Below are 27,860 nucleotides of genomic sequence, written 5' to 3'. Positions count from 1 at the left end.
GCACAGTTCATAGGTAATTGTTATATCTCTATCTAAACTTACCGTATTTCACATTTCAGTAGCTCATCTCCTCACTGAAAGGTCACATCTGCCCACGCAAAACCGCCAAGTCATAAAATCCGCAGCTACCTCTGTTTGCGTTTATCCGGCTTAAAGTCCCTAAAAAGCGCTCGTGGTGACACCTCCCCGTCTTCCTCCCACCCCACAGCCCACATACTTCCGTCTTGCTCGCACAGCGCGCTTCTGCGACACAGCGCGACACCGATTCCCGCCGCCAGACGACACAACCGACAAAAGAATAACACACAATTCTAGCCTCTATCCGACTGTGTTTTAAGAACGACGCTCCGGATTGTGCGACACATTAGAGGACATTTGAAACTCGGTGCGACAAAGGCGTAACTTCTACGCCACGCTACGATATTGAGCTTTACGGCGCGGAGCTAGTGGTTAGTTCGGTAAGGCAGCACGAAAGGTGGTGTAAAGACACTCTTTTCAAATGTCACGCAGTGTAGTCGTCTCTTTTCTCCGGAGTCCTGTCGCATCTGGCCGGTTCCTTTGGCATCCTTCAGCATGCATGTCCCCCGCGTATCTTTCATCCCGCTCTGCGGCGCCTGAAGCCCAGTGTCCGGTCTCACAGACTGTTAGACGGTCGTGTTAGCGCCGCAGCTTGTATATCGAGGTATAATCACACGAATATATTTGTGTTACGTACGCACTCGCATGCACAGAGTGGATCCGATGTGAAATGCACTGTGAAGTGACCGGGTGTGTCGTTTGATGTTTGTTTGTGGGGAAGAAACGAGCCGCACTCATGATTCAGGTCAGTTCGCCAAATTTATGCAGCTCTATCGACAGTTACACGGGCGTCCCGGAACATAATAAAACAAACAATAGGAACGTGACTGCTAAAATTAGAAGCGGCACGTCGGCGTGCTTTGCTCGGAGCCCTCTGTTGAAAGGAAAAGCTTAATACAACACCTGCCCCGCTGATAACATGAAAACAATAGTGTCCTAACTTGTCGCGATTTCTTTACTTAGCAAAAAAACATTGAAATGTTTATTTCGGATTCAAAAATAGTTTTTTTTATTTAAAAATAAACCAAACAATCGTTTGAATTAATTGTTGGATCGATTATGAAACTGCAATTGGCTATACAATTCATTGTTAGCCGAGAGAGGTGTGGGCGTCTAAGTGGCCAATTGAGATGTAATTTAATTACACGTACAAAAGAATTATGTGTTGCGAAAGCTGTCCGATAATGATTTAATTAATTTCGTTTCATTAATTTACATAAGTACGACGTTTTGGTGACGAAATTATCGAACGAGTTAACTATTCATTGTATAATGTGTGAATGTGTTCGCTGGCAATTCAGTGCCGATTTAAATTCTAAATTTTGTATTTAGCTAGAAATGAGTATATAGAAGAGAATAGAAATAGAGAAATCGAGAAGAGAATAGAAATGAGTAATGCAACATGCATAACTGAATAACATTGATATTTTTACATAGTACATTATTTAAATTACCTTAGTGGGTCTTCTAGTCTTTAAAATGCTTTCGTTCCGAAAAGCTTCCAGGCTTTATATTATGTAGTACAGGAAGCTCTTTCCCTAACTTTTTTATATATGAAGACGGCTTCAGCTGTTCCTTTCAGTGAATTATTATCTGAACTTATTAAACAGAAGATGACAAGCCGTGACAGTTGGTAATTAGATAATTGTAAATTTTCCCACTCCTTTACCGAAACGTCATTACCAAGTATTTTTCCTAAGAGTATTTACCTATTTTCTCAATTAATAAAACTAATGAAGAATAGAATTTTTGACGAAGCATGTTGCTGATAACTCTATTTCTGTAATCTGACGAAGCGTGTTGTGGATAATAACATGTACCTTTAGGTTATTTAGGAATATTATGTTCTTTTTTTTATAATAAGAAAATAAATTTACATTCAGAAAATGAAGAATAGTTAATGTTAAGAATAGTTAATGGATTTTTTCTAGTATTGTAAAAAACTAATCGTAAACTATCTAAGAGCAGTAGTGGCTTGGATGTAGTTCTGGTATAGCTGAGGTCCATGAGTGACGGTGATTGCTCATTGTAAGCCGTAGACTCTTCTGCTTCTAACCGCGAAACAAAAGGAATTTTAAATTATGACTGTTTCTTTTCCTACCTATGCTGATAGCCTTGAGAGGCTACATCAGCGTTACTCTAGCGTGTAGGTGAGCTCTCGGGGCTCAATCCGCTAACACTGGCCCTAGTAAGAGCAGTGCTTGAATCTACCACCGGATCGGAAACACGACCCACTGGGAAGAACCGGCGAGAAACTCAGTGGGCTGTATATAAGGGTTACGGCTGTTAATATATTTGTAGCATATAGCAGTTATGGTTGAATTGAGTATGTTATGATAATGACATATTTGTATCTACTAAATATTACACAAGATGCATGAAAAAGCGAAACCGCGGTGAACGCGGTCTACGTTGAGATGAGGCCTAATATTTCGCTTGGTCTAAAATTAATAGTAAATAAATAAAAACCATTAATATATTACACGTTTGAATAAAATTTAATTATATATCTCATTGCCAATTAGTTTACAACAAATAAGACAGTCATTAGGTACATACATATCTACATTTTGTCAACCTCTTTTGCGTTTTCTAAATATGTTCTTAAATTTTTATTATTATTTGAAGATGGTGTCTCATTCTATCCGTTTCATCAACCCGTGTACCTACCTATGTACACATACTTAGTCTAGCCATAAATACTGTTACAATAAAAAATATAAAAAAATCTATTGCAAATAACATTTATTACTTTTACAGTATATTAGTTTAATACATAAATATAAAACAATTTAAAGTATAAAAATCTTATTCGAAGTGGTCTCCATTGGCTGCAATACAGTCCTTTAAACGTTGAGGCCAGTTATCAATAGAAGCACATACTCTTTCCATGGGAAAATTTTCACTGCCAATCGTACGGATTGCTTTAGGGACTCCAAATTATCATGGCGTTTAGAGCAAGCCGTACTCTCTAAAACTGACCATAAATCATAATCCAGCGGATTCCATTTTAAGCAACATTTTAAGCTTGCTAAAGTTTTTGAACTAGAATGACATCCTTTCCACTAGATTAGGTAGGTACATTTGGGCTACAATTTCAAGTTCGTTTTAAATATTAGTTTATTATTATCGTAAATATTGGTTAAATAAAATTTAATATTTGACATTTATTTATTTATTAAATAGGAGATGTATGGAAATGGTAGTGCAAGGTAGAGGGGGAAGAGGTCGACCGAAGAAGACATGGATGGAGTGTGTGAATGACGATATGAGAGAGAGAGGAGTGAGTGTTGAGATGACGGCTGATAGAAGAGAATGGAAGAGAAAAAATAGCTGTGCCGACCCCACCTAGTGGGATAAGGTGGAGAAAAAGAAGAAGATTTATTTATTAAATCGTTTTACATTAAACAAGACTTATTAAATATATAAAAGAGCTTATATAGCGGTAGAGCGCTTATTGTGAGCCCCGGACGCGTACCACAATCCTGACTATATCTGCCGCGAACCTGCCATGCGTTTCATTTTGAAAAGGAACATAGCAATTTTACAATACATTTGGAATTTCGAACTCAAACCTCAAGATAAATAGCGGTAACAACGCTAGTGATGTTTATGTTTACTGCTTGAAACTCTTTCAGCCGTCTAAGCCATAACAAACAGTGTAATTCACAGAAAACTGTTTAGAATATATTGTGGAATGTCAGCGATGTTAATAGCGGCGCTTTTAAAGTCATTCTTTGGAATTCTTGCCACCGACTGCCGCGAGCATCAGACTTACTGAAGCTTTAGCTGACAACCTGCTCGCAGACATACGAATAACTTTAACTTAAGACCATCTTAATGATCGATAGCGATTTTATTCAAGTTATGGTAACCGCTTAGCCTAGAAATCGATTGGATGTTTTGTCAATTTTGACCATTGTATTGTTGAAAACTTTAATAATATAAGAAGCACATTCGCTAGCAATATAAATATAAACAAAATCGATTTCAATGTTATAAATTGATTGCTATTAAATATAGTCACGAAAAGTAATACACCTATTAATAATGTAGCTTTCATATTTGCCTATGAACATTAATGAAACTTTTAAGAAATCTCTAAATAACCTTTTCATATTTTACTACAATATAAAGTTCTAAGTGCCGTGAATCTTTATTATAGTTAATAAAGATCGTGCTACATGGTGTGGTTGGTTTGCAACCCAACCTAAAAATTTTCCGACAAAAATGGGCAACGGCCTGATAATGTCTTTAAGTCGCATATCAACCTTACTATACCAGTACGTTCAAAGACCACAGTGCGCTTCCAGAGATCTTTTTTGCCACGTACCACCCGGTTTTGGAATGAGCTTCCCTCCACGGTGTTTCCTGAGCGCTATGACATATCCTTCTTCGTACGAGGCTTGTGGAGGGTACTTAACGGTAGGCAGCGGTTTGGCTCTGCTCCTGATTGCTGAAGTCCATGGGCGACGGTAACTACTTACCATCAGGAGGGCCGTATGCTCGTCTGCCTACAAGGGTAATAAAAAAAACTAACACACATTGAGACTGTCAGTACGAAGCCATGTGATTTTGACATCAAATCCTAATCACGCAAAAGCAAGTCACCGTCGTCGCCCTAGACACGTCCTTACAGATCCATCAGATACAATAACTCTTGCATTAGATACCTTCAGCTCTAGCACTAGGAGCGGGCTGAGGAGCCCCGGTAACCGTACTCGTCGAGCTCGACAAAGAGGTCGACGTGCAACCTAACCCATGCATCAGCCCGCTGAGTTTCTCGCCGGACCTTGTCAGCGGGTCGCGATTCCGATCCGGTAGTATATTCATTCGCGAAGCAGCTGCTCTTGAGTTGTTAGGTCTCCTTCGGAGGCGCTCACACGGCTGTTAGCAAATCTCACCCCTCCTGGCTGAGCCTTTGCTCACCCACCTGTCCTGGTGAAACTGGAAAGGCCTCCGGACCACCAGTAATCTTTCATTCATTCATAAAAATAAAAAAAAAGATCAAGCATGCTAGAGGCAACTATGCGACCATTATGGTTCGTTGTGGATTATTGAAATAAATCGTGGCCCATCAGCGAAATACACAGTTTGAGCGAAACGTCCATTAGCCTGATTGACTCTCCGATGTTGGTGCAACGCTTCAAATCCAACGTCGAAAAGCTTTAGAAACTATTTAAGCGATTTTGATACTTACAGCGCTGATTATTCGATAGGCTATTGATTAACGGAACAGCGCAGTCAAGCGTCTGATTGCAGTGTGAATGCAGGATTTGTCTTCAAAGAGTTCCGTAACTATTTATAATGTATTTCAACATTATTTATTTAGCTTCATGCACAAAAGTATAATGGCGGACTGAATGTCTATGACATTCTCTACCAGCCAATTGAATGTGGTATAGAGAGTCCTGTGATAGATTAATTCCAATTAATTTTTTACTGGTGGTAGGACCTCTCGTGAGTCCGCGCGGGTGGGTACCACCATCCTGACTATTTCTGCCGTGAAGCAGTAATGCGCTTCGGTTTGAAGGGTTGTAACTATACTTGAGACCTTAGAACTTATATCTCAAGGTGGGTGGCGCATTTACCGATGTGGATGTCTAAGGTCTCCAGTAACCACTTAACACCAGATGGGCTGTGAGCTCGTCCACCCATCTAAGCTATAAAAAAAATTCTTGAAAAATAAGGGAAATAATGATAATATTATATACATATACAAACACAGTACACAAACATAACTACATAGACATAACACACAACGCCGTACATACATTTTATAATCTCTATATATAAAATTTACACATTGTTAATATATTTAGATACAATTATAAGTTTACTGTTGGTCTAATTGTTAGCGATGCTAGATTCGTTTCCCGCCAGAATCTTTGTTTGAAGAAACTATACATTCACTCTTTAGATCTTGTCTTCTTTACTTTAACATGCCTTAAGCCGTATGCGTTTGCAAATAAAGACTAATATTACCCACAATTTTTTTGGATTCTATTATTATACGTACGTACAAACATTAGTTAACCGTTAATCATTAAAATTAAACTTGGACGCGCTTGAAATCTAATTGCAATTTAAATTCAGCATTTTTGCATGTAAGTGTGTATTCGAATCATAATTATAGTAATTGCTGTGCAAAAAACACCAGACCTACCTGTTCTTCGTAAAACACACACATCAAAGTTACCTTATAATTAAATTGTTGGAGTTCAAGGTCAACGTGGAGCGGTACAGGCTTGAGTGACTCTTGGAATATCAGTTTTATTGATCTAAATATAGGTATCAATTTCGGTGTTGACACAAAAATGCCTTCCTCGAAATGTACTAGTTAGAAATATTACGATGCTTCAACTAATTTCTGGAAATTTAAAAATAATAATTTTTAAGTTAATCAAGTTAATCACAATTATATGACAAGTTTGTTTTTCCCCACTTATTCGCTGGTAGCCTAAGAGGCTATTTCAGCCACGCCCAGATGGGGAGGTGAGCTCATGGGCTCAACCTGAGAGAATTTGCTAACAATAGCCCTAGCAAGAGCAGTGCTTCTCAGAATCTACCACCGGGTCGGAATCGCGACCCACTGAGAAGAAGCTGTCGACTGATATTGTCTATGATCAAGTTTAATGTGTTCCTTCATACCGGAAGGTACTGCTGCTGTATTATACTTTGTACAATTGACCCTGACAGTGTCTCTAAAGAGGTTCAGTGACCATTAAGCACCAAGTAAGCCGTGAGCAAAAGCAAAAGAATATTCAAACTACTTAGGTTACATAACGCTTTAAATTGTCGCATCTTTCGATTCTTCTTATCGATAACTCTGTTTACTTACTTTTACAACTCCGTAATCGATACTTGAAGTTCAAGGCTAAAAGCTTTCACGTCAGCCGCGAAGGCGTACTTTTCGTGAGCTTCGTATATAACGTACAGGTCTGTAATGAAAATGAAAATTAGACCACAACTGGATTTGGATTCGACAGGCGTTCTTGAGATAACCTCTCGTATCTAACAGCTCTATAGTGAATATTCTATAGAAGTAGGATCCATGGTATTTCAAATAAAGATGGCGACATTAGTTACTAGAAGCAGCGTGATTCAAAATAAAACGCTATGACGAACAATAAGCTGTTCTTTGATCATTAACTTCATAAAACAGAATGTTTTAAAAGATAATATTACAAATACTTACTCATCTAAGGCTCTTGTCAATCTATTTATTACTAAAAGAGACTTAAAGGTCAATGACATTCTGGAAGAATTTGAAAGTGGTCACGTAAATATCTCGAAAACAATTCAACTTGAGCAAACCATTGGTCATTCAATCGAATATATCGGGATAGGTAGCTATATTTTCGTAGTGATGTCCTTAACCACGCCACCTAATACTTCTTAGAGCGTGAGCTCGTCTTACGAATAATAAAATGTAAGCAACGCGTCTCGCAGTAATGTCCAAAATTAAAAGCAATTAAGGTTTGAAAAACGAGACGAGTGAATTTGTGTATTTTAATACATTTCTTTTTAATATAAATTTTAGATATAATTTTCTATTTTTAACGCTTTTTTGTTCATTAATTAAGGTTTTGAATTGTGAAGATTTAATTAATTTTCGTCCTTTTTTTAACAGAAGTCAAACGACGGCTTTTAGAAATTCTTAATTAAACATTTAATCAACTTAGTTTATCACTATTTTAATCTGATAAATTGAAAATCGGAAATCGTGACTATTATTTCAAAGCTAGACCATAATGATATTTAGTATCTTCATTAATAAATTTAGAATAAAATATTTCAGTTTTCTAAGATTTTTAAGTACGCTAGTAGGCACTACTAGCGCCATCTGTTATATTTTTCCGCAAATCAGTTCTTGAACACAAAAAGTGATGTTTTATGATTGTATATTTAGCGTTTCTTTGAATTTTGATAGTTTTAATCGTAAGAAATCTATTGCCCTATCGAAAACAGAAGAAATAGCTGAATTATTATGTTCTTTAAGGTTTTTAATAGGAAAATAATACTGATCTAAATAGAGACAGCTGTTCGTGATAATATCAAAGTCTACTAAAGTAGTTATTTAAGGCATTCCTTCATATCGAATTTATGGGCGTAATTAATGGATACCGTGATTTCAAACACCGCTGTACTGATAACATTGTTTTGTTTTGTTTTAAACTCCAAACTTTCTGGGCAGAGTTGCAAAGGACACAATTCGCATCAAATATAACGTAGTGGCTTATACATATAACTATAGAATTAATTGTTTTATTTATTACCCACAGTGAAACATAAATTGTTCTAATGGTTAAATAACAAAGCATTTAACTGGGCAGGAGTTGATATAGAATATTTTGGTTGTTTTTCGTCATCCTTTATGTAGGCGTAGGTAGATGTGAAGTCGTCGTGGCCTAAAGGATAAGACGTCCGGTGCATTCGTGTTGAGCGATGCACCGATGTTCGAATCCCGCAGGCGGGTACCAATTATTCTAATGAAATACGTACTTGACAAACGTTCACGATTGACTTCCACGGTGAAGGAATAATAACATCGTGTAATAAAAATCAAACCCGCAAAAGTATAATTTGCGTAATTACTGGTGGTAGGACCTCTTGTGAGTCTGCACGGGTAGGTACCACCACCCTGCCTATTACTGCCGTGAAGCAGTAATGCGTTTCGGTTTGAAGGTTGGGGCATCCGTTGTAACTATATTTGAGACTATTGCTTATATCTCAATTTGCTAACTTATATCTCAAGGTGGGTGGCGTATTTACGTTGTAGATGTCTATAGGCTCCAGTAACCACTTAACACTAGATGAGCTGTGAACTCGTCCACCTATCTAAGCAATAAAAAAAGTAAGATCTCCGGTAACCGCTTAACTCAAGTTGGGCCGTCATCTCGTTTGCCGTCTAAAGCAATGTTGATAACGCGATTAATGACGTCATTTCTAATTGTCGGGCTTAGTGCCGGCCGAGCGATACACGCGTCTGTATTCGAAGTCAATATCATCTCACAAAAGATAGTGGATTCTCACTAATACAGCATTAAGTCTTGTTCCGTGTGAACTACCTCCTTCCACGTGGCGCCTCAATACAACACTGACGCGACAACTTTATATTTTTTTAAATATAATCCAAATAACACCTCTGCTCTATATAATTATATTCGACTAAACTAAAACCACTTTTACTATTTAATCGGCTTATAGATGTTATAAGTAGTTTAAATAATGTTTACAGCATGCCAAAATCAAATATAATCATGTTAGATTAGTATTTCTCCGCAACATGGAGGGAGATACGCGTTCTGGGAATAGCAACGTTTGCATTAGAACGAAAAAAAAAACACAATTTAAAACTTTGAACAGTAACCATTGATTCTTTAGGGAAAAACACGTGAATACCTGCTTACAGACAAACAGCAATATGTTCCAATCATTATGTTAAGCTGACAATACAAAAATGATGATTGATTGACAGATATTAATAACATATCTTCCCGCTTTTTTTCTATTCGTTTCTAAGTCTTGTGAACGATTCTAATATGGCCGCCGATTCCGCATTCAGAATTAGAACACACAAGAGATTTATTTATTATTTTGCTTATGCGTAATATTAAGTTGTGTTTACGTAATGGATAAAATAAGAATGTTATCTGTTTGTTTTATGTATGACATACAGTAAAAGCTTTTTATTCTCTGGTTATATGTTGTGTCAATATACCGCGAATATGGAATGGTAATTTTTATTGATTAATAGGAGATATGTTCCTAGGCGACAAAAAAAAGATGTAGGTATACAAAAGAAAATAATTTAATTGAAGTTTTTGACCATATACTTTGGCATAGTTGTATTAAGTTCTATAGTATTCTTTTATTAGTCTTTTATTAGTTAGACAACGCTTGTAGAAAGGATACCTATTCGATGGATACCTACACATTGAAATCCTTTTTAACAATGTGTATGTATGTATCGATGTACCGATTAGATCCGCCAATATAGAAATTGGCTCGCATTTTTTATGATCGCGAATAATGAAAACGCGAATGAAGAAAGCGCGAATAAGGAACTTTTACTGTATATGACTGTATGTATGAGTATATGCACTGAATATTACCTGAGCCGTGTAAATTCTGTGTAAAGAACACTTGAAGTCCTTTACATAATTTTCTCGCAGGATAAATAGGGAGTTTTGTTGGCGCTAGATCGGTATACGATCCCACCACCAATCTAATGTGAACTTGTTAACTATTCTTGTAAGTAGCTAAAACCTGAGTTTAGGTGAAAAAATTCTGAATAAACTTTGTCTAGGAAGTAAACAAAAAACCGACACTTGTCCAATACAACTACAAAAAAAAAGCGTAAACCATTTTCCGAGTACAAAATTGACTCGCAATTTATCTCAATATTTTTATACTAAACAAACCTCTTTCCTTCAATCCGGAGTCAACTGCTTTGCGGCAAAAACGGGCACGATACGGCCAGTGCGTTTCCAAAGATCTTTTCTGCCGCGTACCATCCGGCTTTGGAATGAGCTCCCCTCCACGGTGTTTCCCGAGCGCTATGACATGTCCTTCTTCAAACGAGGCTTGCGGAGAGTACTCAATGGTAGACGGCGGCTTTTCTCTGCCCCTGGCATTGCTGACATCCAATAGCGACGGTAACTACTTTCCATTAGGTGTGCCTTATGCTCGTGTGCCTACAACGGCAATACAAAAAAAAATAAAAAAAAATATTCAGCGCACGTCAATGACTTTGAATACGAATTAGAAGTTAAAATTAGGACATTTCACTATTGAATGACCAATTACAAAGGCTTTCGTTTTCTTACCTATGCTGATAGCCTTGAGAGGCTATTTCAGCTTGGCCCTAACGTGTGTAGGTGAGCTCATGGGGCTCAAACTGGAGTGTTTCTAACACTGACCCTAGCAAGAGCAGTGCTTCGCAGAATCTACCACCGGATCGGAATCGCGACCCACTGAGAAGATCCGACGAGAAACTGAGTGGGCTGTGTCTATGGGTTAAACAAAGGCTACAAAACGAGATTACGACCGCGAAAGCGTTATTCATGTTCCAAACGAAAACTACACTAGCTTTAATAATTCAAAATGTAGCCCGCTGTATCGGTTAACGCATCGCGTACTATATCATGGCGCATCAGATAGCGCCCGCTAGTGCTTGGCTCGACCACGGCACAACATTTTGCTATTTTGCACAATAATTATACGTTTTAGTCGATGTAGATGTTCTGTTCGACTGGTTCTGTGGTATATCTATTCTATACTAATATTCTAAAGAGGAAAGATTTGTATGTTTGTTTATATTGAATAGGTTCCGAAACTACTGAACCGATTTGAAAAATTCTTTCACTGTTTGGAAGCTACACTATTCCCGAGTGACATAATCTATTTTGATAAAAAATTAGGGATCATAACTAAAACTCCAATAATGTAACCCAAAGTGTAAAAAAAATACCTAAAATATTCTTTACATCCAGTGCCCTGCGAAAAATATTGATTATAGAATAAAATAATGTACTACGACTTTGTAGAACACATTATAATTTACAAAAAGTGTCGCGACAGCATATATCTGAGTATTATAGTTAAGCCGCAATAAATGTTCTTTTGTTTAAAAAAAATAAAACAACGTCAAATATCGTTGAAATTTTTATTAAGGACCCGAGCGGAGCCGGAGGCGGAACTGTCTATACTAATATTATAAAGCTGAAGAGTTTGTTTGTTTGTTTGTTTGAACGCGCTAATCTCAGGTCCGATTTGAAAAATTCTTTCATTTATTGATGAAGGCTATAGGCTATATAACATCACGGTATCGTCGGACACGGTAAGTGGAGCCACCAATAATTTTTTTTTCAAAATAGGGGTTTAAATAGCTCCTTAACATTCTATAATTCAAAAATATATTCACTTTCTACGTAAATGAAGTGGGGGATAAAATTTAACGTTATGCCAAAGTAACTATTCCACGCGGACGGAGTCGCGGGCAAAAGCTAGCTCTACAAATAAAACAAAACGAATTGCATGTTTATTCATAAATAAATGTTTTGATTGACCCATTAGAATAGTGTTAGACATAGCACAATTTACGCGCTGTACCTTTTTCTAGAAGATATCGTTCTTAGCGATGTGATCTCTTATTGACTAACTATCAGTTTTTATAACCAAACTATCTGCTAGTAGATTTAACTTTGGGGCGAGTTTACGGCATTCGACCTCAGAGAATTTCCTAGAATCTGTTCTAGCAAGAGTGGTGCTACCCTAAATCTACCCAATTATTAATGTAAATTGTTTTGGTATACAATTATTCTCTAAGCATTCTATCTCTCTCAGTAGCTTCACAGACTAGTTTGAAGCGATACTCAATTAAACACATAAATAAATAAATAAATAAATATGTAATTTACTTCCTCCCTTTCTGTCTCCTCTCCATGTTTATATTCATAGTGGCTATTCGTATTCATCGATTCAGTGTGTGGCTTCGAATATGATAAATAAACCAACATTTCACACTGCCATTTTATTGATTCCTTTTATTCCATATAGTTTAAACTGTAATTAATTTGTTTTTATTTCAATAGATACATATTTCATCTAAGAGTGTCGTTTTGTAAAAGAGTGTATTTTTTATGCAGAATCTTTTTCTTTTTTCAATTAATTTTTTCCCTGTAATTGTGTGGTTAACTTCAATAACTACAGATACAATTGGAATTATTTAACGAAATAATGTTTCAATAATATACAAGTTTTAAGCTAATTTCACACAATAAACACCTACACGAATTTCCGAGACAGCAAACAAAGCTACCCTTTACCTACATACTCAACAAAACATTCACATCTCTATTGTGAAATTACAAAAAGCACGCTAAAAGATTTTTTAAGTTTTGCAAAAATAACAGCTTCCTTGAAAACAATGTTATCAGTGAGGTGGGCTGCTCTCTATTATGTGTTCGGTTGCAATACGTATTTGTCTATTATTAATTTGTCTCATTCTCGGCGTTTTTCAAAGGCGGCGGCTCCTTTTATCTCGCAGACGCTTCACTTTCCGCGAACGCTGTCATTGTTTTAATAATATACAGTGCATTCATTTCCGTGTTGGCTCGTCAATGAATGACATATATATGAGCCTATTCATTTTGGTCAAACATTTGGTGAGCAGTTTGTGTTCGCAATTTTTCTTTTAGATTTCCTATTTTTAATATTCAAGTTCTTTCCTATTCTATAGTTTTCGTGGAACACACTACATCAATTTTCTGATTTATGTTGTATTTATCTTATAACAAACTATTAACTAACAACTGAAAAAAAATTATCCCTAACATCAAATACCTTGAAACTATGAAAGCGTGTATAAAACAAACATACAAACATGTGTTATATCTTAATACGTGATCACTCATACATAGTAGTCACCCAATGGACGGTAACTAGAAATAGATTTTACTATTCAAACAAAATATAGGTTATGTTAAAAACCACTGATTCACTATGAATAAGAATATAGAATCTAACATCAAACGCTTCGAAACATAAATCCTATAAATTGCAAAATTCATTGCAAAAATTTTAGTTCAAAAACTTGTACAATATTAGGTATGTATTTAAAAAAAATTACCATTTCATTAGGTACTCATACTTTTTACTTTCTTTTTCCTACCTATGCTGATAGCCTTGAGAGGCTATTTCAGCTTCACCCTAACGTGTGTAGGTGAGCTCACGGGGCTCAAACCGGAGAGTTGCTAACTCTGACCCTAGCAAGAGCAGTGCTTCGCAGAATCTACCACCGGATCGGAAACGCGACCCATTGAGAAGATCCGGCGAGAAACTCAGTGGGCTGTGTCTAGGGGTTAATTCGCTCGTCGAGCCCTTCGTCGCCAGCGACGGGTTCGACGAGGACGGTGACCGGTGCTTGTGGTGCGTAAAAGCACCGTTAATGGATCGGGAGGATCCGTAATGACGTGCTTTGGGCGACGTCGACTGTTTACCATTCGGTCTACAGGATCGGGTATGTAGTTTCCAGCGGCCACGACAAGAGGGTTCTCATGTCGTGCCGCCTTCTCGAAATGGCGCAATGATGCCGACTGTAGATACTTACTGACAGAGTCGAGCTCCAGGTCATCGTGGAGATCCACGTTCCTCAGGAACCATGGTGCTCCGACGGCTATCCTGCAGAATCGGGATTGAATAACCTGAAGGGGCTTCAAGTTTGTGCGGGCTGCGTGAGCGAACACTACGCTTGCATACGTCATAATGGGACGTATGCAAGTTTTGTAGAGAGTTACCTTATTACGGAGGGACAGTTTGCTTCGCTTGCAAAGCATAGGGTAGAGACGTCCTAATATGAAGGCGGCACGGTCGCGTACCGTTTTAATATGGGGACGGAATGTCATCCCTCTGTCGAGGGTGACGCCTAGGTATTTGACCTGCGAGGCCCACGGTATGGGCTGGCCAAAGAGAGTGATGGGGCTAACGGCGGAGGTGTTTGCGCGCCTATTAGGGAGTGGGATGCTCGAAGTGGTATTCGGAGGGCCTTTTTACTCAACATACGTTGTGAATATAGGTACTCACTGAATCTCGCGCCGGACCTTCTCTGTGGGTTGCGATTCCGATCCGGTAGTAGATTCTGCGAAGCACTGCTTTTGCTAGGGTCAGTGTTAGCAATTATTTTAGGTTGAGCCTATGAACTCACCTAGGGATCTGGCGCAAAGTTGGAATAGCTACTTAGGCTGCTAACGATTAAGTAGACAAATAAAAAGTAAAATATGTTTATGTATGTGGCTGTTTCAATAAAATAGTTGAAAAAGGAAATAGGGTATCAAATATTATAGTTTTTGACGATATATAACTTACCTAGCCTATCTTAGAACGAGGTCTGAGGAGGGTACGCAGCAATATGCAGTTTATGCAGCCACTTAGTAGCATTCCCATCACGGTGACTATATTGCGATCAGGTGGGCCTTATTCTTTTTTTTTTATTTTTTTTTATTGCCTTTGTAGGCAGACTGGCATACGGCCCACCTGATGTAACCCGTCTGCTTGTAACAACTTGTATTTGGCTCCACTATAAACTTTTATAAATTAACCATCCACAAATTATTGCAGACTTTACATACCATTGACTTTGAAGAATGTTAAAATTAACTTCTGTTTAATTATTTTCAACGAAATATATTTAAGAATTATTTTAAAAATAATTTAATATATTAAAAAATATTTATTTGGTTGATATCATTCCAAAATTAACTTTTTTGCTTGAGATAATTATCCATGATGCGCCGCCCACATTTTAAATTAAAATAAAAGTCATAAACAATGACAACCAATGAGCAGGCGGTAGAGAAAACAATGTCCTTCAAAATGATTGTTCGAAACTATTCTTCTATTGTTTCAACGCGCAGGTAGATTCCTTGTTAGGGCCTTTTATCATCCCTCCCAATAAGGGCTACCTTTTTGCATATAAAGTTTGTCATCTGAAAATCTGATTTAGTACATTTGCGAACAGCATTTCGGTGCACGACAGTTCGTTGGAACGCCAGTGTATATTATCGTGATCAACGAAGACTCCGGATTATTGCGTGACCGTTTCGTGTCGATCTCTGAACGTACTTAGAAATGTTTGTGTTAGATAACCAATAACGCGATGTGTGAACCGTCCGAGATGTGTGACAGTGACAATCATTTGAACAAGCTAACTCAGTTCGTTAAGCGTTGGTGGGAAGATAAGAATAATGAGGTTCGTTCAAACCTTCATAGTTTAAAGCGATTCTTTAAGGGCATTTTAAAAAGCATTTCACCTACCATTTACTGGCGGTAGGACCTCTTGTGAGACCGCGCGGGTAGGTACCACCACCCTGCCTATTTCTGCCGTGAAGCAGTATTGCGTTTCGTTTACGTTGTAGATGTCTATGGGCTCCAGTAACCACTTAACACTAGGTGGGCTGTGAGCTCGTCCACCAATCTAAGCAATAAAAAAAAACCTAAGTATCTATACAAAAATTCAAAGTAAGTGTAATTATTCTCGTTTAATTCACTCTGTCAATTTGGCCCCAATAAATAAAAACCCAATATAAACAACCTCCTATCGATTAATGCCTAAACTAATCAGTTCTCTAACATAAGTGACAAATTTGTATTCAATTTCAACTCCGGTATCGTTAATCCAATTTATATCCAGTTAACGTGTCAACCGAAAACCTCTTTGACGTCATAAGGAACGCGTCTAAAGCTCCGGTCGTCACTTGACCTGTTCCTCATCCAATTATGATTTAATACCTATAACGCGCCGTAAGCCAGATTACAGCAAGATTAACTTAAGCTGCGACTGTCCACGCTATATCATTACCGGACTTCGAATCTCGAAAGGTCTCCCCGTAATAGTATTTTCGTAACCTGTTTTAGCTTAGCGTCTAATTTGGTAAGATCGTCAAAATATAGACGGACCGCAATCTATCTACATGTATTGATGAGTTTGATGAAAATACGGGTTTTTCTTTTGTTTTTGTTTAATTGACATTCGAAGCCGATTAGTTTCGGATATATGTATAAAGATATATTATATAAACAGTTTTTAAAATTTAAATTTTTTGCACGGTTCTTTAATAATTTATTTTCGTAATTACGAAATTCTATTTTTACACATATGTACTTAGATGATTCTAAAATTTAAACTATGCATCCGTTCGCTACGTTATCAAAGTGTATGTGCTCAAACATATAAAATTCTACGGGAATTCTATTTTATTTCATATCATTTATCCTTAACAATCAAGTTCTCTTAGATACAGTAGATACTATATAGCGTTTATCTTTAATAATCAAGTTCTCTTAGATACACTAGATACTATATAGCGTTTATCTTTAATAATCAAGTTCTCTTAGATACAATAGATACTATATAGCGTTTATCTTTAATAATCAAGTTCTCTTAGATACAGTAGATACTATATAGCGTTTATCTTTAATAATCAAGTTCTCTTAGATACAGTAGATACTATATAGCGTTTATCTTTAATAATCAAGTTCTCTTAGATACAGTAGATACTATATAGCGTTTATCTTTAATAATCAAGTTCTCTTAGATACAATAGATACTATATAGCGTTTATCTTTAATAATCAAGTTCTCTTAGATACAGTAGATACTATATAGCGTTGAGTTACAGGTAGATGAAATTTGCAAATAGGAAATGTTTGTGTCATCTTCTAATCACGGATACAAGAGCTTCAGTAAGTTTTCTGTCCTTATTTAAGTTCACCCCTTAGTCTTTTAGAGCTGTGACATGAGCTTATTTCATTTTCATAAGCTAAGGCGATTCACACACTGCTCCGCTTTTTTTTTCGACCTATGTTGATAGCCTTGAGAGGCTATTTCAGCTTCGCCCTAAAATTTAGGTGAGCTCACGGGGCTCAAAAGGGAGTGTTACTAACACTGGCCCGAGCAAGAGCAGTGCTTCGCAGAATCTACCACCGGATCGGAAACGCGACCCACTGAGAATATTCGGCGAGAAACTCAGTGGGCTGTGTCTATGAGTTATTCGCTGACCGGGACGGTGATCGGGAATGCACCGTCGACCAACACACCGAAAACGCACCACGGGAGCACGTCCCGCTAGCAGATGTTGGACCTGGCGTGCTTTCTATACTAATCGATGTACTTGCATACAATATTAAAATCTGCCACTCCGCGCCAGGCGACGGAGCGCGGAGCAGTGTGTGAATCGCCTAAGAGTCAATTTTCGCTAATGTCACTGTTGACGCGACCATCAAATAGACCGGGATAGAGTCCGGGAGCACATCAAATCTCGAACCCCGGCACAAATAAGCGCTTTCTCCAGAACAATGATTCATGTATCTGGATGGTAATTGAATTAATAGACATTACACTGGCCACCCACACGAGCCGCCATTGTTAACCAAATGACAAATATTGACAAACGCTTTATTTGACATCGACATTGTACGTATTCCTCGTGTTTGTGTATGTCGTATTGTTTTTTTTATTATTAATATCCAAATGCAAGTTATGTTTGTTCGCTTGATTGATGAGCGATGCTTTAGAAGTGGCATCAAATGTTTTTAATTCACTCAGGTACTCATTTATTAATTAACGAAATTCGCTGATTGAGTTTGTGAATATAGTAACACCGATCTAAATCCTGGAACAAACTTGTCAAACTTTAAGGATTTCAATTCTCGTATCATTTGTTCAAAGAAACTTGTTTACTGGTGGTAGGACTTCTTGTGGGTCCGCGCGGGTAGGTACCACCACCCTGCCTATTTCTGCCGTGAAGCAGTAATGCGTTTCGGCTTGAAGGGTGGGGCAGCCGTTGTAACTACACTGAGATCTTAGAACTTATATCTCAAGGTGGGTGGCGCATTTACGTTGTAGATGTCCATGGGCTCCAGTAACCACTTAACACCAGGTGGGCTGTGAGTTCGTCCACCCATATAAGCAATAAAAAAAAAAAAAAAAACAGATAAAAAAATTCTCTTCATTGTTAGTATATTGGAATAGTAACAAAACCGCAATGATATTTTAACTAACCACAGGCAATAGCCAGGTAGTTAAAGACGAATTGAGAACACCTTTTAATTTTTGAAGTTGGCTATTTACTTGTTACATTGTGACACAATTAATAATCAGTATAATTAAGCGCACTTAGTTTACGTTCGATAATAAGCACTAATAACACATAGGAATCAACCTAGGCCGGTTATTATTAAGGTGAGACGTTTCCAACTTTGATACATTGATGATACTGTAGTAATTCGGACGCTCGCGTACAAAAATGTTCAGTTATATTCATTTAAATTAAAATCACGCAGTGATCCTTTTGATTGTTTTTTTTTTTTTTTGGAAAATTTACTTTTGTTACCCTTATGTATAATATAACATATCGAGGGGTGAAAGTTTATTTGGGTTAAGCGAAATTATGCTTAATACGTGACATTTATCTTTGTAATTAAAGGTTCATTTCATTTGGTATTATCATCAACAGTTCAATGTTTTTAATTGAACTTTTTTTATTGCTTATATGGGTGGACGAGCTCACAGCCCACCTGATGTTAAGTGGTTACTGGAGCCTATAGACATTTACAACGTAAATGCGCCACCCACCTTGAGATATAAGTTCTAAGGTCTCAGTATAGTTACAACGGCTGCTTCACCCTTCAAACCGAAACGCATTACTGCTTCACGGCAGAAATAGGCAGGGTAGTTGTACCTACCCGTGCGGAGTCGCAAGAGATCCTACCACCAGTTCAATTAGTTTTACTCCATTTAATTAAGTTCTTACTTAACTTCTTCATTTAATTATAGGTGAAGAAGTTTTTTTGGTATAATATTTTTCCAAATTTTACACTTTAGACGGCTCTCACAAGACATACTACTAGTAGTAATTACGCAAATTACAATTTTGTGTGTTTGATTTTTATTGCACGATTATTCCTTCACTGTGGAAGTCAATGGTGAACATTTGTTAAGTAGGTACGTATTGCATTACAAAAATTGGTACCCGCCTGCGGGATTCGTACACCGGTGCATCGCTAGATACGAATGCACCGGACGACTTATCCTTTAGGCCACGAAGCCTTCAACTTAGTACTTATTTTGCTATCATCCGTTTTTTCGCTCAATGATTTTCATTTTGTTTCATTCTAGAAACATTTAGGCGAAAATTTAAAATTTTAAAACGATAAAAACATCACATTTTATTCATTTTTCTATTACGAAATATGTAATGATACTATCATAATGTATTCCAAATATTTTCTATAGTAAATGTCAACTTAATTTATGAATACGAAGCAAATATGTATGTAGGTGTTAGTTATAAAAGTCTTGATTAAAAATTCTGCCAAGCGTAAAAGCAACCAAAATTTGAAGACTTTATTAGTAGGGTGCACCGCCTCTGACGTATAATAAATTCTATTGTTCACTTTACCATTGTTCTATTTTTAAGTTTTGGTTTCCTTGTCTGCCTAACAGCAGCCCTAGAGCTCCGTATCTACGCTAACAATGAGGTTCAATTACAGGCTTGTACATCTGGACATAATTTATGAAAAAACTCATAAATCACTTGACATCACAACTCTTTTTTGCTACATAATTTATTACCTATAATCTTTGTCGGTTTGCAGTTTTATTGTTTATCTTAATGAATAGTTGTTTGTTCAAATATAACTATACAAAAAATACTGATTGCAGTACTTACCTAACTAAATTATTAAAAAAATGTCAAAAAAAAAAAGTTAATTTATAAGCTGTAACACTTGTACGACTGACTGTACAAACCAGTTTGCTCCATGTATCATGCCCCGGACAGTATGGCACGTCGGAGAAAAACGATAAATGCAAAATGCAACATTTTTTTAAAATAATTAAACTGCTACACAATACTCGACCTTAGCCGGTCTAATTACAACTCATTTTGATGTTTTTTTCGGACAAAACAGCATGAAATATGTCCGTTTGGTCCAGTCAGTAGGCGTGGGACTTGTTCACCAACTTTTTCTCGTGTGTTACACGAAAACGGTCTTTATTGTAACGAAGCAAAAGTGTACATGCGGAGATATAGAGGTCGCTGACCCGCGACGTCGCGACTTGTTTTTGCGACTTTTTTTTGCTAACCGATGACAATTACATGCGAAATTCCCACAGTCGTAAGAAAACATTGATTGGACGTGACTAAAAAAAAAACATCACTTAAATTTAAAGAAATGTATTCTTGAGCCAGCGTAATTGATTTTCTTCAGTATTTAGTGACAGTTATGCGGTTTCACCGCAGCTTAACGTTTGAAATATGAAAGCTAGCGAACGTGTTTAATTTTACTTTCTGCGGAACCATTATTCGAATTCTTTATGCTTAGTTACCGGAATTGTTATGGCCATCATAAGCCTAGGAAAAAAATTAATGTAAATTAAATAAAATAAAAACAAATTAATTGAAGCAATAAAACACTTTAACGCTCGCATGTACTTACTCACGGTGACCACGAAAATGATTTATTTTACTAACCCCAAAAAATTACCTATGGTGTACTGATGTGATGGAGTAATTGCAGGTTGTGCCAGCCACAGCGCCGTGCCTCTGTCTGTAATGAGAAATAATTTTCGACAAAATTGAATTTTTCCCACAATTTCGGCAAAATTAAGGCGTAAATGTGCGCTCATGTTCTGGGATCATGTTAAAATATGTATTTTGGCCTCTTTATGGTTATTGTATGAGTTGTGTTGTACAAGGCTATTAGTGATAAATGAAAACAAGTTACATTAAAGTAAAAGGTAATCAAAATGGTGGGGCATTAGGGCACAGGCTGGAACAACCGTTCTGCTTATATCTACTTTAAAGTAATTATGTATTTGGTCTGAAAGATTAGATCGCAAGATTGTAATTATTTGGTATTTGCTAGTATAAGCTAAACACATCTTTGCAACAAAGACAAACAAAGAATTAATTTTGATTACACGCAATGGTATCTTATTTACTAGAAATGAAATATAATCATATTACAACAGTCATTATATTAAAAAAAAACAAAGACACCAGATTTCAAATAAATAATCCTAATTCAACCTCATAAAACATTATCTCATACTCAACAAAATTACATTTAAAACGTTTCGTAATAATTTCTCAACAATCTCGTGTCCCAGACGTATATTTTGGTTAAACGACACTTTATCATCCCTGTGTTTATCCATTTTGTTTCGTTAGAAATGTTAAAATTCCTTTTTTTTTATAATTGACGTGTTTAAAGTAAAATTGCCCCTGACGCGGCGGTCGGCAAACGACAATTTAATTTTCCCCAGAAATAGAAATGATATGGCAACCCCGTCGCTTACACGCTATAATCGAGTGACAAACTGTTTTGATAGCGTATATTGAGTTTGTCGCCTCACTTATTGAGCCGGGTTTCACGAAATAGCAAATTTAATTTTTTAATTGTTTTTATTGCTTATATGAGTCGACAAGCTCACAGTCCACCTGGTGTTAAGTGGTTACTAGAGCTCACAGACACCTACAACATAAATGCGCCACCCACATTGAGATATAAGTTCTAAAATCTCAGTATAGTTACAACGGCTGCCCCACTCTTCAAACCGAAACGCATCACTGCTTTACCGCAGAAATAGGCAGGGTGGCGGTACCCGGGACTCTCAAGAGGTCTTACCACCAGTATTACAAGTCGTATAACAATGACTTGTATTGTTTTTTTTTTCTATAAGCTACAAATCAATCTAACGATCAAACATAGGCTAAGGGTGGGTTAGTTCAATAAATTTACTTAATTTTGTACTAAGTTTAAACGAAACTGTAAATATATCTAGATTTAAAGCCGTGCGACGCAACATAACATTCAGCCATGACTTTCTAGCGACTTCTGCCCCGCGGCGGAATGATAACAAATTACACACCAGCCACTGAACTTCCATCACAAACGGTATTAGATACATTAATTGTACATTTCAAAACGTTTAATTTCCGATTCTTTCGTGTCACGTCTCCGTCGTGCTCTTCGTAATGGTAGGAATATTACGTGACGGTCGAGGAGTGGTCGAATTAACCGGAGTTTAACTTTGACACAGCTCGCCCGCCCCGAATGCTTACCAAATGAATAGTAATTTAGTTTTCGGATTAAATCGTTTCAAACACGCGACACAGAACCACTTTTCTATTCTCGAGTCGACTCGAAACCGTCATTTTACACAATTTTACCCAATTGCTCTCTGTTCTTGGAATTAATTTGATATTAGCCTTTGAAAACGCAAGGTGTGGTTTTGTGTTGCCCCGATAGTTATTTTGAAGAGGTATTTATGAAACCGGTGGTTAGGGTTATATTCTAGACCGTATAATGTCGGGATTAGGAATTTCATTTGTGATTTTAAAATACAGTCCCCTTCATTCTTTGGTACATCGATCATCCAATAAATAAGTATGGGTTCAACCAGCCATAGAGATGTAATCGCTGTGGAAATACGCGTAAATAATTACTTTAAGTGTCCATTGAAAAGGCAAATAACTCGTAACAAGCATGACTAATATTATTTTAATACTTACGTTCAATTAAAAATCAAATATTTGCCAACGAGATAAGTGTTTTACAGTATACCTATGACTGCAAACAACAAATAAATATGTTTTTACAGCTTATCCAGGGCTTGAAGTATAAGTTAAAACCGTTAGTAGTTAATAATTAAAAAAACAACTTTTTTTAAGAGTGCTTTTCTTTTGTTACAGGAAACGCAATCGACCAGTGCGGAAAGATGGAGTGGACACGGTCCAGAACACAGCATGGCTCTACAGCAAATTCTCAAGCTTCAAGAGGCAAGAGCGCTTCACAAAACATCGCTCTTACCAATCTACAAGAAGAATGGCCTGGCATCAACCCCGAACGAAGCTCACGACAAAATAAGGGATCGAAAGCCAGAATACGCTGATCCCAGCGAACAGTTGAAGCTCGAAGCAGAATTCAGAAGGCTGATGGAACAGCAAGGAAGGGACCTTTGCAATGATGATTCTCTGAAGTATTTACAACACATGATGGAGGTGAATCACCATTACAAGTACCTCAAAAGCATTCAAGAAAGAGAATCGCGGAGAACGACGCTCGAGGACACGGTAAATGTGAAAAAGGAAAGAATATCTCCTGCACCAAATAGGACATCTCCTCGCGAAAGTCGGTCTCCTGCTCAAAAAGTATCTTCAGCAGAAGTATCTCCCAGCCATAGCGTTCAACTATCCACATCATCAAGTCCAGTTTCCAGTTCTAGTCAGATGAACACATCTCCTTTAAATCATTTACAAAATATGCAACCATACGATTTTCGTAAAAAGGCAGATAATGAAAAGGAAGCAAGAAAACTGAACGATGTCAATGCTACTGACAGAGCAATAGATTTGATGAGAAGTCAATTTTTCAACTTTCCGCTACAAGCGAATTTACCTTGTCCCCCTATGGCGATGCCTTCCGCATTCAGTCACCCGGCAGCTATGGTAGCTGCCCTAAGCCAAAATCCTATGGGACTCGCTTCACTACAAGCCCTTTTACCTCAAATTTCAACGAAACCAGTGGAGATACCAGATAAATCTGTAAACAGCTTTAGCCAATCCAAACCTGACGACACAAGAACCGAAGAGGAGAGTGTACTTAATTTAAGCAAAGACACCACCTATGTTGAAAGCAATCAGAATCCGAGAAACGTGCTACTAGGTCCACCGAAACGCCAATGGGGCGCAACACAAATGCCTTTAAATTTAGGAACCCACTTCATAAATCCCGCGACAGGTAAGAAGAGAGTTCAATGCAACGTATGCTTAAAAACATTCTGCGACAAGGGAGCGTTGAAAATACATTTTTCTGCCGTGCATCTCAGAGAAATGCATAAATGCACAGTAGAAGGTTGCAGTATGATGTTCAGCTCTAGGAGATCCAGAAATCGACACAGTGCTAATCCAAATCCAAAACTGCATTCTCCGCATTTGCGACGAAAAATTTCTCCTCACGACGGCAGAAGCGCACAAACTCATTCCGTACTCATTTCACCTCACGCAGCTGGTTTGAATGTCCCACCTGTGATGAACCATATGAATCCGTTTGGTTCATACACACTTTTAAACCCACCACAGGGCCTAAGACAGTTTGCATCAAATATTCCCATGGACTATAAGAACAGTATGAATGTTGGGTTCTCACACTTTGACCAATCACACACAGTCAGACGTGATATGAACTCTATCGAGAACAAAGACCAGGAAGGCCAAGGCGAATCTGATGAAGACGACGGAATCGTGGTCGTTGCTGGTGATGATGACGATGAAGAGAGTGACCATGTCGACATGAATGGATATTATTCCAATTTGAATAAATCCTACTGTATGGAAGATTCTGAAACAGATTGCGACCAACGCAGTAACAGTGACAATAATGAAAGTACGGATTTCAAGAAAGACGATAGCCATTCCGAAGTTCTAAAGCGAAAACGCAAAAATTTAAACCCATTACGCTTACAAAACAACGCCGGAGAAAATGATTACCTGGCTCAAAATCGAGTGCCGAGCGAAGGAGAAAAAGTTTTGGATTTGAAAAGGATAAAAAAAGAACCTCACCATTACGAAAGAAGAACCGAGGAAGCTGAGACTTCTATAACCAATAAAACACATATTAAACAGGAGCCTACAATCGTCGAAGAAGAACCCGCCGACATGACGTATAATGTTCAAAATCTTCGAGTTAAAGAAGAACAGATTGAAAGGCCTGAGACAATAAAAAGTAGCACTCCAACTAACGAACATTATTCTTCAGAAAATTCTCTGAAGAGACTGGAGAGCCTGTCTAAAGGCGAATTTCCGGAAATCCCGAAAAAAAATGACATTAATGCATTAGGACCTTGTAATCTGACAACAAACGATTCAATCGACTTCTCTGATCGATCCCCATCGTCCTCAGTCTCCAGTTACGATTGTCCTTCCGAAGAAGCACAAGGTCAAATTTACGGACATTTCGACGATGGTTTCTTTGTGAGCATAACCGATATCCCATTTGACAACGACAATCCAAAGAAATGTACCGCCTGCGGAAGGCTATTTCAGAATGCGTACGTCTTAAAAACACACTACCAGACCTCTCATTTGAAGCTCAGGTATAAATGTAGCTTCGACGGTTGCAGAGCGGCATACTCCTCGAGAAAAGGTCGGGATCAGCACAGCGGAAACGTAACATTACACAGGAAATTGTCTTCAGACGATTTCAGAGTGACGGACGACAGTTCCAAGCTTCTTGACAAAATCCGAGATCAAATGGAGCTGATTGCGTCTTTCAAAGAAGAAGAACGGGCTGTGCCGTTCGTAGAATCACAAGTCTACTACAAAGCAAAGGAGACCGAGAAGTACAAAATGCAAATAAATCAAATACAATTTTGCAATCCCTACCCGCCTATGCAACTGCCTGAGTATTTTAACAATCGTGATGTCCTTACCCATCACCCATTTCTCTTTTCGCCGTTCGGTATGTTCCCGAGCTTCCCTCCGGTGCCTCTAGGATTCTTACCTCCGAGCTTGAATGCTTTTAACTGTCAAAGCTACTCCTCGTCTCTGAGTCGCAGATTGAACTACTGCGTTGAAGATGAAGCGCCTCAGTTGAGTAAAGACGGAACGTATCCTTGCCGCGGTTGTAGAGATAACTTCAAGGATCTGTCTTCGTTGAAGCAGCATTGTGAGACGGTGCACTCCCAGTCGTTGCACCGCTGTTCTCTTCCCGGCTGCAACTCTGCTTTCTTTTCTAGAACGAAAAGAAACATTCACTACGAGTCTCATGTCTCCCGAAGACAAAGCTTGAGGATGCCCCTGAGTCCTTCGTGATCTGGTCGAGTTAAAAACATATTTGATGTAGAGTGATATCTTCAGTGCATTTGTGATCATATTTAATATAGCTTCGATTAAAATAAATTAATATAGTCCTAAATAATGTCTTCAATTTCTATGCCATATATCGTTATGGTTTCGAAATTTACATATGTAAATAGGTATTCTTAGTTGAAACAGTAAATTTATTTTTTCATCTTATCAACGTACTTCACGCATGTCAACTAATCCCATCAATGAATTACTTTAATGATCAGATAAAGTTTTAGTCTGGCTAGACTTAATGTAAAATTTTGAATTCCCTCTCTTGCAGTAGGATCATGTATAAAGATACTGTTATGATATTTTAATGTTTTAGATGTACTTTCGTCTTGTTTTATTTACATAATTACGTACTTTTAATGCATTCCATAGTAATAATTGTGCAATAAATGTAAATAGCGAATGTGTACAAAATATTTAAAAAAAAAAATTGTAATGTTAACGTTAACAATATAATGTTGTATTTGTAATAATAAAACTTACCTCGTAAGTCGTTTAATTTAAGATCATTTTATCGATTTATACTATATATTTATACTATATTTATATCGATACTATCTGGAGCCACTGCGGTCATCCACAGTGCGTTTCCAGAGATCTTTTTTGCCACGTACCACCCGGCTATGGAATGAGCTCCCCTCCACGGTGTTTCCCGAGCGCTATGACATGTCCTTCTTCAAACGATGCTTGTGGAGAGTATTAAGCGGTAGGCAGCGGCTTGGCTCTGCCCCTGGCATTGCTGAAGTCCATGGGCGACGGTAACCACTCACCATCAGGTGAGCCGTATGCTCGTCTGCCTACAAAGGCAATAAAAAAAAAAAAAAAATTGCCGGTCTATGCGTTGTTTTTCCTGAAACATTTGCTGTGTCAAATTATTTTATTGCACCATACGAAACAAAAACAAAAATAATGTATTTTAATCTTATAAATTGTGATAGTGATTTATTATTAATCAAACGTCATGTTATTTACAAGACCAGAGATATTGACTTTGGGTAAAAAACAATCGGCTTTCAAAAACTAGTAATCTCGCGTACAAATTTTGTAGTTAATGTAATCCTTCATTATTGCAATGTTGACAATTCTTATCGCCTTCAGGAAAAGAGGAAGACACCCACAGTTGGTTTTCCTTCTTTTTTTTTTGTAAATACGTATGACGATCTTGGTGCTAGAACCTTCAATAGTGAAAAATAAATTACGAATGTATGTAAATTTTATAAAATGTAATATGTGATTTTCATGATCAATGTGTAAGTACCAAAAAGTATTAAAAAAAAATGTAATTATAGTTTTAGTTAAGGGAAGTCCGCGCTTCCCTCTGCCAAAATAATGTAATAAAAAGTTTTGAAAATTCTAA

The 27,860-nt window shown here is 37.5% G+C and overlaps 1 protein-coding gene across 1 annotated transcript; it reads left to right on the top strand.

Annotated features, from left to right (window-relative positions):
- Positions 1-300: 300 nt before the first annotated feature.
- Positions 301-27,860, top strand: LOC114248269 (disco-related basonuclin zinc finger protein). The gene is made up of 2 exons (XM_028181456.2): positions 301-823; positions 23,339-27,860. The coding sequence occupies exons 1-2, from the start codon at positions 815-817 to the stop codon at positions 26,456-26,458; spliced, it is 3,129 nt and encodes a 1,042-aa protein (XP_028037257.2). The 5' UTR covers positions 301-814; the 3' UTR covers positions 26,459-27,860.

The sequence above is a fragment of the Bombyx mandarina genome, chromosome 21 (assembly GCF_030267445.1).
Source record: "Bombyx mandarina strain Sakado chromosome 21, ASM3026744v2".
Classification (NCBI taxonomy): Eukaryota; Metazoa; Arthropoda; class Insecta; order Lepidoptera; family Bombycidae; genus Bombyx; species Bombyx mandarina.
This window is presented reverse-complemented; position numbering and strand designations above follow the sequence as displayed.